The sequence below is a fragment of the Uloborus diversus genome, unplaced genomic scaffold (genome assembly GCF_026930045.1).
Source record: "Uloborus diversus isolate 005 unplaced genomic scaffold, Udiv.v.3.1 scaffold_1287, whole genome shotgun sequence".
Taxonomy (NCBI): Eukaryota; Metazoa; Arthropoda; class Arachnida; order Araneae; family Uloboridae; genus Uloborus; species Uloborus diversus.
This window is the reverse complement of record NW_026557973.1, coordinates 1-12292: the sequence shown is the minus strand read 5'-3', so window position 1 is coordinate 12292 and position 12292 is coordinate 1. Positions and strand designations below refer to the sequence as shown.

Below are 12292 nucleotides of genomic sequence, written 5' to 3'. Positions count from 1 at the left end.
GAGGTGAGTTGATCCCCACCTTGATCTCAAATGGCCAGATTTTTATAATACTATTGTTGTTTTCTCTCATTCAAAAAAATATATATATATATTTTCTCCCATCTGTTAAAGATAGTGTTCGTATTTTCTCCTAGAAGATTGTAAATAATGGGACACTTTTCTCCCAGTTTTTCGAAATAAAAACCCCTTTTTCCGCCAAGTTTTTTTTTTCTTTTGTAAAAAATACTGTAAAATTCATTGTTTGTTTGGAAGTTCGTAATGGCAATTTAGAACTGATCTCTCTTAGTTTAGAACTGATGAGACAAACTTTAACATTTTTTCGTTAAGAAAAGAACGTTGCTCAAAGAATAAAACTCATAAATCTTCATATCAACAAAATCTGGTTCTTCAAATGGAAGCTAAATTTTACTCGTGATCAGCAAGTGAACCGTGGGATAATCTCTCCTTCAACCGAATTCTGTTCCTCCCGTGGAAATTGAATAGAAAATCCTCTAAACCGAAAGATTTAATCCACGAGAGCAGTCGAAGACAATGTCGGAGACCTTAAGACGTCCACTTCCGGAATCAATCAAAGATGAGTCACAACCACCCCCACCCAAAAACTTTCAGAGAAAACCACCGAATCCGCCCATCCTGCGAAACTCTTCCACTTCCTCGCACGGACCGTAGATTGCTCGCTAATCTAGGTCAAGAACTTCCGGACGTTCTTTCTCCAGGCAGGTGTGGTGTGGTCCTCCCTACTTGCTACCTTCCGAAGGTCGTCTGCTGGACGTTTAATCGGACTAACTATAAAAAGGTGAATTATGGACGAAGGAGTCACACTCTTCCTTCAGATCCAAGCATTCGAACTTAGTTCAGCCTCCGAGCCAGTATGATTGCATTGGTGAGTATTTCACAAGCAATTTTACTCAAGGAATAGAAATGTCTTTTTTCCTCCCCCACTTTCACCCTTTATTAAAAACGTTTTCTTGTTATGAATTTAACAATAAATAAATAAATTAACAAATGAATAAATGAGTGAATAAATAAAAAAAATGTGCATAAATAAAATTTAAAATAATTAACGCGAGTAAATCTTTTTAAAATGCGGACAATAAAAAGGCACACTCTTCCTTCAGATCAAAGCACTCGACATTAGTTCAGCCTCCGAGCCATTATGATTGCATTGGTGAGTATTTCACAAGCAATTTTACTCAAGGAATAGAAATGTCTTTTTCCCTCCCCCACTTTACATCCATTTTTAAAAACTTTTGCTTGTTAAGAATTTAACAATAAATAAATTAACAAATGAATAAATGAGTGAATAAATAAAAAATATGCATAAATTAAATTTAAAATAATTAATGCGAGTAAATCTTTTTAAAATGCGGACAATAAAAAGACACACTCTTCCTTCAGATCCAAGCACTCGACATTAGTTCAGCTTCCGAGCCATTATGATTGCATTGGTAAGCATTTCCCAAGTAGTTACACTTTAGCAATAGAACTGTCTTTTCCCTCCTCCACTTTTCATATTCATTATTAATATTATTATTTTTAAATTATGTTTTTTATGGATTAAACGATGCATTTGTATATAAATAAGTAGTTAAAAATAATCAATAAGAATAAAATAAAAAAATATCGACTACAAAAAGGTGGAATATTCACTCTTCCTTTTGATTCAAACATTCGAACTTAGTTTAGTTTCTAAGCTGTTAGAATTGTATTGATAAATATCTTCATAGCCAATTTCACAGAAAGGACTAACTTTTTCCCTCTTTTATTGAAAAAAAATCTGCTCATTATAACAATACAATAACAAGCAAATAAATCAATAAAATAAAAATAATAATAAAGATTAAATTAAAACATAATAATAATAAATTAAATTAAAAAACATTAAATTTCATATCAACTAAGTACTATTTTATTACACTATTTGCGCTTAAAAGCGCATGCTCAGAACTATGACGCACATGAATTAAAGTAATGATAAAATAAAGGGGAGAAAAAAAAGATATTGCAACGGTATTCTGCACATTATTATATGTTAGAGAAATACCAGTTCACCTAGATATTTCATCTTATAGTGCCAAATTTATAGATAATGATATAAAAATAACAAAACCTAACCATGTACATTGCATTACTAATCTACTTTTGAAAAACAAAATATGAAATCCGTTAAGTAGTTTTCTTAGCGTGGCGATTAAAATTTATCATAACAAAACCAATAAATTCAAAATTGTAAATTTAAAACCTAAAGTGAAATCAAATAAATAAAAAGGAAGGCAGCGATTATGCCAAAAATCACAATATTGATCGAAATGACCTATAAAGCATGTTGGGTCCTAAATTAAAATAATTTGTAAGTTCAGAGTTATGCCGTTAAAGATTCAATTTTTTGTGCTTTATTTTGTCATGTGTGTTTTTAAATACAATTTTTCAATTTCTCTACGTTTTTCCATTTTTTCATTCTTTTTCTTCACTATGTTTGCCCAAAAATGTCGTATTATTTAACATCACTTACTTAACATCACTATTATTTAACATCACTTAAGGAATTTTCATCTAATAGATATTTGTTACGTGATTTTTACGTTATTACGATGGGAATTCTCGTTAAATCTTATAGCATGTATTGACGCGATCAAGTTTCATTGACTTTTGTTTATAGTATAACTATTCAAAGGAAAACAAAGAAATGTCTTGGAAAGACAAGATACAAATCGTGTTTCTTCTCTTCAACATACTAAACTATTCAGTTTTCTTAAGGAAGATTCATTTTTCTTTCTTTTATAGAATTATTTTTTGAACATTTTGCTCTCCACCAACGTAATAAGACATTCAATCGCTTTTTATAAGAGCATTTTTTAAAATCATTTTGATCTCCGCCAACATATTAAGCCATTCAGTTTTCTCAGCAAAGATTCAATTTTCTATCTTTCATAAAATTATATTTTAAACATTTTGCTCTCCACTAACACATTAAGCCGTTCAGTTTTCTCAACGATGCATCGTTGTTGCTTAATATGCATGGGTCTGTATTTTTATTAATTTGATGGATATGATTTCATGTATTTCTTTTTTTCGCTGAGGAGATCTTCCTGAATATTTTGTTTTTTGAAGACATAGTAAAGCCTTTTTCGTTTGAAAAAAAAAAAAAAATTAAAATTCTTTTGCTTGGTTTGCATGGTAGATTTTAAGACTATTTTTTGTTACTACTGAATGTTGTTATGTATTAAAAAAGAAAACCCAATTGTGAAGCAATAATGAAAATTTTAATAGTTTCTTTTTCATTTATTAAATAGATAAATTAATGTAGTTATAGATGTATTAAACGATCTATAGAGATAAATTTAACAGTAACTTAAATTTCACCGAAATTTGACTGTCGATGATTGAGTGGTGTCAATAGCATACTATGTTTTAAACTCTACCATTATAACTGCAAAAGTTTTGACAATTTGCCGAATGTGCTTCAAAAACAATGGCATTGTAAAAAGATTTTGAAGTACTTAGAGTTAAATTTCCAAAAAAAAAAAGAACTCTTTTTCTGCTTTTCTCATAGTTTAAAACCTTAATAAATTTGATTTTTTTTAAAATCAACAGAGGATTATATTAGATATGTTTTTCAATATTTTCTTACTTGGATAAAATTACTTGCTTTTCCAAGTAATCAGAGATTAATCAAGTTAAAAAGTTGACAGTTACTATAAAATATGACATTTGTTTTGTGACTGTAATGTAATATTGCTTTCAAAATGTTCGAGTATCCATCACAACTATTCTCTTGCGTTAAAAATGTCTCTTCAAATGAACCCTCCTACATAATATGCATTTAAAAAAGTAAAAGTCCGTTTAAAATCAAGATAATTATCCTTACTTTAAAAAACAGAGAAAAAGTTGCGAGATAAGTTTAAAAAATAATTTTTATTTTAGAAAATTTAGTGTACTATTGCCTGTTTATTTCAGTAACTCAATTTAATTGAAGTCAAGTTTAACCTTTTAAATCTGCTCAAAAAAAAAAAAAAAAAAAAACTTATCAAGCTTTTGCCTTTTTTGCAAGAAAATTATACTTAAAATCTCGTAATAAAATAATCATCTTCCAAGTAAAATAAGATTAAATTTCATTAAAATTAAGGACCTAGTTAAATTTTCATAAATTTTATCGTGATAAGTTTAGTGTTTCACTTTGCATGCAAATAATTAATTCCTTTACAACTTTTAAGCTTTCTTTTCCATTTTGGTTTTTCGTCTCTTTCACTTAATTGAATATATCTTACACTTGTATACACATCTTTGATTACATTTGCATCATATCTAGCTTCAGCAACTGGTTATAGTTTATTGTCTAATAAGGTTAGCACTGTCTGTGTGCATCTACAGTGCTTTCAATTATTTCCTCAATAAGTGCATTAACATGTAATGGAATGGAGATTTATAAAGAAAATACTCGTAAAAATAGAGTTGCCAATAGTTTGAAAGGGAAATTAAGTGAATTTTATTATTTGAAACTATACTTTTTGCTTTTAAAACTGTTTTTCAATACATAAATATTGAATTATTCTTATCAAACGTATAGCACTTAAATCTGAAAAATCACTAACATTTTCTTAGTTACATTGTTTTGTTACTTTTCTTTTTAAAAAAACCCCTATCAAATGTTGACTTTAAGCTGCTAAATTAATCTACTGACACACCTTTTACTAAACAATTTTTAAAACATATTTATATATATTAATTTTAATTTTTTGAAAGCACTTTGAAACGAGTCTTCAAACTTTCTTCCGCAACATAAACGTTCAAAGATCATAAACGTTTTAAAACAATGTGAAAATTATCTTCTAAATCTGTATGAAAATGTTCACTTCGTAAATTCCAAAATTTGAAAATAATTTAAGAGCCATATATTTAGATCGTCATTCGTTACTGGAAAAAAATTCAAGGGTGTTTTTTTTTTAGTATACGCAAAACTTGAAATAGAAAATTACCTTGTGCCTAGATAGGTTCACGCACGTAGTAAATAAGATAATAGTAATATTTTTTTTAAAAGTAGACTTCTCGAACAGTATAATAGTATTGAATTCCATGAGCTAGAATTTATGACGAAAATATATCACTGTTTCCCTTTGGTGCAATTAAAAAAATTGTAAGGACTACAGATTTTTTCTCCAACTTGAACAAAATTGAAGATTTGAACTCGTACAGGAATCATCCAAATCTGATATCTTAAAACATACATAAAAATATGATACCAGAAATGAACTTTAGTTTACAGAATTTTGGTTAGTGACACATACGTTATATATTTTGCCTTTTCTATTGTAGAGTATTTTTAAGTAATTACATTAAAAATTTAATCCCAGACAGTTTGAGTTAATGAAAAGAAACTAGCCTGAAATGAACCTAGTTTCAACAGTCATGTTCCGCAAGAAATCACTTAGATTTAACCACTTAAATAAAATTTATTTCTCAGGAACTAGATAACTGAGTTTAATTAACTCTAAACAGAGCGTAATTTACTGCCCCTTTTCCACAATCCTGCCATTTAAGTACCTTCCCAGAAAGAAAGTGAAAAGAAAATATCGCCAAAGCTTTTCCTAAAACCTTATAATTCTAATAAACGATTCGGCTGAACAGGTTAAAGGCGAAGCCAGCCTTTTTTTTTCAGTCTGACCTCGATAACATTTGGGAACCTGATACCAATAGAACGGTTATCAACGCCTTCGCATTGTTGACGGTAACTGTAACGCACATTATGTAGGGAACGCTTGAAAAGCAACTGTTGATTATGATCTAATACCTCAAATGAAGGACATACGAAGTATAGAATGCATCACAGGCGTGTCTTTCAGGTAAAAAAATATGAAAGGGAAACAAAATAAGTTTGCGCCCTAAACGCATGCTGATTTGCGGAAGTTGGAAAAGTGACCTTCAAAACTTTCTTTCTTTTTGAATGAAAGATATGAAAAAATACTTGAACTAGTTCAGAAGGTGTTCTATTGATTTTAATTAGGCGTCTAGCTTAGTTACAAACTTCTCTTTGGACCGATAAGATTTGTTGTCCTTCGTGAGAATGTTGGTTGGAATAGCAAAAGAAGTGGAGGAAGCCGTCAATGACATTAGTTGACATAGTTGACGTAATGAATTACTTAGCATTCCGATTGTATTCCTATCGAACATGTTTTTCCCCTCTTTAAAGCTGCCACATGTTTATAAATAATAGCATGCCGCTATAATTTGTTTTTAATGTAGAAAAACAATGTGTTAAAAAAGCGTTCTTGTAACAAAGCTGCCATGATAAGACAAGAGTTTATGTTAAAAAAAAATACTTTAAAACGTCGCACGGTAATTTAATTATTGAAACTATTACATTTTTCATTAATATTAATTTAGAATTATTTAATTTTCAAAGCTCTTTGAAGCACACTCACTGTCAGTGAAGCTTTATTCGTAACGATTTTCCCGTCATTGTACTCATACTGTACAATAAATTATTTTTTGTTACTGTGCACTAAATTGAAATTTTCTGAAGGAGATCTTGCATTTAATCTTCTGATATTTTATCCAGGAAGCGCTCTGTGACCATCCTGAGAAGATTATGAGGAAAATTTAATATTAATAACTAAACGATTATGTATTAAAAATTTATTTCAGGGTGTGAATTTTCACTTTCTGTTTCGGGGCGCTAACTTTTTTTCAGAAAATGGGTGGGGTGGAAGTAATTCTTGTATTACACTTATAGACAAACCTAAGTATTAAAAGAGATCACTTTAGATATTATGTAAAATATACTTTCCCTTTAATTCACAACTTAAAAGTAAAATCCTATGATCTCTTATGTTAAGATGATTTTTTTTTTGTGCGTTAAGTCTGTGCATTTTGGTATTATTTTCTATAGTACCCATTAGTGTTTTGATTTTAAAAAAACATGAAACACTGAAAATTACATTTGTAGCTTTGTCTAATACAGAGAAAAAGATTTTATCCAGTTAATTTATACATATTTGCATCACGTTACTTTGCAATGGACTGTTGTTTTAATTAGAAGAAAAAATTATGTACAAATAAACTAATTTTTTTTTGTGAAAAATCAATTCGCTAACCTTATTTTGCTTCATTACCAAAAGTGAACTGAAGTGTTAGAATTTATTTAATAAAAAACAAACTCCTTACAAGCACATGTTATCAAAACTTTGCGTGAATTAAGTGCAAATACTTTGAATATGAATTCATTTGAAATACTTTCTGTGTTTATCGATTGAGGCAGTAAGAAGCACAGGGATGTAAGAACCAAAATTAAAATTTTGGAGATAACCAGTACAAATAATAGGAGAATCTCCCCTCTGCTCTGGTGCAAGAGATGGTAGTAGTTGCTCTGGTGAATGCTGCTGTACAGCATGATTTAGAAAAAAAAAACCAACGAAAACCAAGGATTTGAAGTTAAACGAATTTCATAAGAAACTTGAAAAAGTCCATTTACATCCCTTTGCTTCTCACAACTTCAATAACGAATTCCATTTGAAATCGTACTTCCAAAAGTAATTCTCAATTTTCGCACAACAGATACTCTCCATCGTTGCTTCTTGCGCACTAGCTGCTCCCTACTCTGGAGTTGGCATCTATGGCCCATCTTACAGTGCTCCTGTTCTGCCTGTAGCCGCCCATAACTATGTACACCAACCAAAGGGCGTCCTGTCCCACACCGTTACCAACGTCCACAGCCCAACTGGAGCAGTAAAGCAGCAAACTGCTGTTGAGAAAGATCATCTCGGTGGCCATACCATTCGCCACAGCGCACAGGCGTCTAACGTTGATCCTCACACTGGACAAACAGATGTAAAGCACGATGAACATGAATTCCATATCAATCCTTACATAGGACAGGCTGCTGTGCACACTAACAATGCGGAAGGATCACTCAATCCAACTATTGGTGAGTCTTTTGCTAATTCATTGGTATGATATACGGTAATTAACAAAATAAAATAAAAGTTTAAAAAACTAAAAAAACACTCTTTCGCAGCAAAATGAACTAAAAAGTGAAAAATAATCTTTGGATGATATTAGTTGATCAATTACTTAATTTTAATGTAATACAAAAAAAAGCGTGGGGTGCTGTCTATTTACATTTTTGCATGGACAACTGATAAGAAGCACCCCATGCTTTTTTGTATTACATTAAAATTAAGTGATTGGTCAACTGCTATCATCCAAAGATTATTTTTCACTTTTTAGCTCATTTTTCTATGAAAGCGTGTTTTTTTAGTTTTTTAAACTATTATTTTATTTTTCTGTTTTTTAGTCTTATGTTGGAAAATTATCAGGCGACGAAATTATTTATAAAACGAGTGCGAGGTAATATCTTAAAGTTAAGACAAGGGCACCCCGATGGGAAGCTACTATGAGTCATTGATGTATGTTTGCGGAAATCATATTTATATTACTTTGAAAATTTGAGATGCATTTGAATAAAAATTTTGTTCAACAATGGTCTGATCAGCAATGAAGTTCCAATTGAAGGCTCACCTAAATTTTGGCATGAAATTAGTTTAAAACAATTATATTTCATGTTCTAATTACCTTGGAACATTGGAACAAATTTTGTCTGATGCAGAAAAATTAAAGGTTTTTAAAGATATTTTTAAATAATTTTTGCGAGCATTTTTTAATGTATTTTTTAAAATTTTTCCTTTTTCACATTGTTGGATTTATGCCAAAATATTGATTAAAATTAGAGGAAACTAACAATTAAAAGAGTTAATTAATTTGATTATAGAATATTGCATTGTCATCGGGTCTGAGGTCGCGTGCCAGATTTCAAAAGAATCCGATCGCAGGAAGTGGGCGAAATTTGAGCTGCAAGATTCCGTTACAAGATACATACATACATACATACATACAGGTGAAGCTAATAAAAGCGTGTTAATAAAGGAAACACCTGTGAATAAAAGTGACATTTTTGAATGCGCTTCGTAAGTAATAAAGAATAAAACTAGATATCTTTTTTTTTCTAAATAGCAATGTATATGATTTGGTAGTATATGGTAGCTTAACGAAAGTTCTGGAAGTCTTGGAATTTTTTCAAGCGCGTGAAATGTTGGACCTCTCAAATTTTTAAAGAGGTCAAATTGTTGGAGCGCGTCTAGCTGGAGCAAACGTAACTGAAACATCTCAACTTTTTGGCGTTCCTTGAGGCACAGTATCAAAAGTCATGATAGCATACACACATCGCAGTAAGACAAGCTTGGTAAAGCAAAACAGTAGGACGAAAGAGAAGTTCAGTAAAAGAAACCGATGTGTGTTGAAGTGGATTGTATTAGTGTCTAAAAAGTACAAAAAGCAGCAAAAGTGACCACAGAACTCAATCACGATCTGGATTCACCAGTGTGAGTGATTATAGTTAGAAGGGCTGCTTTATAAATTGAACATTTACGGCAGAGTAGCGATTCGGTAATTCTTTTCCAAGTGTTTCCATTATTTTGATAACTACCTGTATATGCATACAAACGTATATGGGTCATTCTCCAGAATGCGTAACTTTAAAACGAAAATATTTTTCAAAATTAAAACCTTTTGTTTTCTTTTTTTCTCATTCTTACATGAAAGTGTTACCTACTAGAAGTAACCGTAAACAATGGCCCAGCTAAGTTCAAATTATTTAACTCATAAATAATAATTAAAAAAATACATGTTTTCGAAAAAAAAAAAAGAAGAAACTTTTAGTGTTTGAAAATAGAGGCCATTTTAATATCAAAGAAGTAAATTGTGCAAACAATGAGGTATTTTAATGATTAGTGTGAATTTAATATCAAGATTTCTAATTTAAAGTAGGTACAGCTTCAAATTCAATTACCCTTTTAGTTCAAATTTGTGTTAAAAATAGTACAGTATTAATATATTTCCAAATTAGTAAATTTGAGAATACACTGGTAATTTATAACTTTGGTAGACTGTCTAAAATTGATGTGCAAAGTGTGATCGAAAAGTTCGGTGAATTGTGCCATTGAAAAGGAAACAAGAGAAACAAACAAAACAGCTTTACAGACCTTCAAAGTGTTCGCAATTAGCTGCAATGCATTTATGACATCGGGTGTACAATTGTGGGAAACTTTCTGCAAACGCTTCTTTCGGTATGGCTCGCAGCAGCGTTGTCACACGTTGTTGGATCTCAGTAATGTCGGAAAAACTTTGGCCTTTCAGAACTCCTTTGAGGCGGGAAAACAGAAAGAAGTCCGCGGGACCCAGATCAGTAGAATATTGAGGGTGATCCAAAACTGTAGCCTGGTGACTGGCGAGGAATTGGGTTATAAGCTCTAAAGCGTTTAAACTATTCATAAACACACTTTTTACTCACTGCTTCCTCACCGTAAACTTTCACTAACATTTCATGTTTCTCCTTCGTCATTTTGACTAACTTGAAGCAAAACTGTTTATGCGTCGCTCCATGTCGCACTGGCAATCTTTCTCACACTGACTGTGTTAAACTGCTCATAGCTTGCGCTTCCTCTTATCTGTCGAAAAATGGCCGTTAGATGGCCCTAGATGACATTTCTCCCACTGCGTCTGCGTGAGTGCAAGATCCTAACCGGCGCGATTTTTTAATTGTGAGACCAATCACTGAACTTTTCTAACGCACCTTGTATTTCCCCTCCATCATTTATTCTCACCTCTGAAATAATGCCATCGGCAAGGACTATCACGGAGGTGAGGAATTTTCCACCATGTTTAACGTGCAAAATTGGCGAGTAGCCAATGAAGGCAAAACCAAGTAAATCAGTCAACATAGTAAGGATATTTATAGCTCATTTGATATGATAATTCCTTCTGAAACTTGTAAATTGTCTAAACGATTCTTGCAGTTCTCGAAAAAAACGAGCTGATGTGTACATCACATGACTTCCTTTTACTCCAATTTAATGTCATTTCTCCATTATTGGCAATTTTAATGTGATTCAATAGTTTACTCTCTAAATACCACTGACAGTAGCCAAATTGAAATCAGATTTAAAACGAAAAAGAAAAAATCGTCGAATTTGTCGCCAAGTTGGCGAAAAAACTTGGCGACCAAAATACTGGCGATATATCGCCAAGTGAGTTTACCACTTGAGTTTACATCGAAATTAACAATGATTCCCCCCAAAAAGGGCAAAAGATCCCTTTAGAAACACCCGAATGCAACCAAAAGGGAAAGTGCACAACTAGACTCCACTAGGAGTCTACGTACCAAATTTCAACTCTCTAGGACATACCGTTCTTGAGTTATGCGACATACATACGCACATACATACATACGTGCATACAGACGTCACGAGAAAACTCGTTGTAATTAATTCGATAATCGTCAAAGTGGATATTTCGTTTGTCGATACGTTCTTAGGCACTTATGCAAGTGTGATCGAGTTGAAAAAACAATCTCAACATTTATTCGAGGGCGAGTAAAATGGAAATTAAGGTCGATTTTTGAGTGAAATTTTTTTCGCGAATACAATACTTCTTTTTTTTTTTTTTTTTTTTGTAAAAGGAAGTAAAAAGGTGGCTGGAAGTTCCAAGAAAAAACTATTACAAGTAAATGTAAGAATGTCTATTATTAAACCTGCGACAAGGAAGTGGGCACCTAATAAGAACATCCACTTCTTCCTAGAAACTGGATGTTCATCTTGTTGAAGAGTGGATGTCAACAACTGAAACGAAATTAGAATTAAATGTTTAGGAATCTAAAATGGCTTATTGGTATCAATATTTGATTGACTGTCATTTCGATTTTTTTTTGAGCAATCATGAATGCTAATTGTTTTCACTTCACCGTCCTTGGCGTTGTGGTTCCTTTTTCAACCCCGTCATCCTCTGCAGGCGCGACTCTCTCCCGGCGGTCGCTTCTCCTGGTCGGTGGCGTCCATGTCCTACACACTCGCACACTCATACACACTCTCACACATACACAGACGCGCCTTTACACACATACACACACGTCAACGTGCATACACACAGGTCTACGCACACACACAAGCCTACACATACACTACTATACACACGTAACCGCCCAAGAGGAGGGACAGGAGCCGTTTCTAGAAACAAGTGAGTAGGGTAGTAACTAATGAGTAGGGTTCTGTCGCATCTCGTGATTGCGAAAAACTTAATTTAAATTCAAAATTTCATAATCCAATTTTTTTTTTTTTTTTAGGTCATGCTGCTTTCAGTCAAAAAACACATGAAGCCAAAATCGCTCCTGGACATGCGTTTACAGCGCCCACCAGCAAGTGCAGCAAGCAGGACGTGAATGCAGCCAGAACCGACGCCTGCACGA

At 32.3% G+C, this 12292-nt stretch overlaps 1 protein-coding gene across 1 annotated transcript; it reads left to right on the top strand.

Annotated features, from left to right (window-relative positions):
- Window positions 1-828: 828 nt before the first annotated feature.
- Window positions 829-12245, top strand: LOC129232574 (uncharacterized; the record flags this gene model as incomplete). The annotated part of the gene is made up of 3 exons (XM_054866707.1): window positions 829-883; window positions 7552-7921; window positions 12170-12245. Coding segments are annotated over exons 1-3 (458 nt in total), but the record flags the coding sequence as incomplete, so codon positions are not given.
- Window positions 12246-12292: the final 47 nt, after the last annotated feature.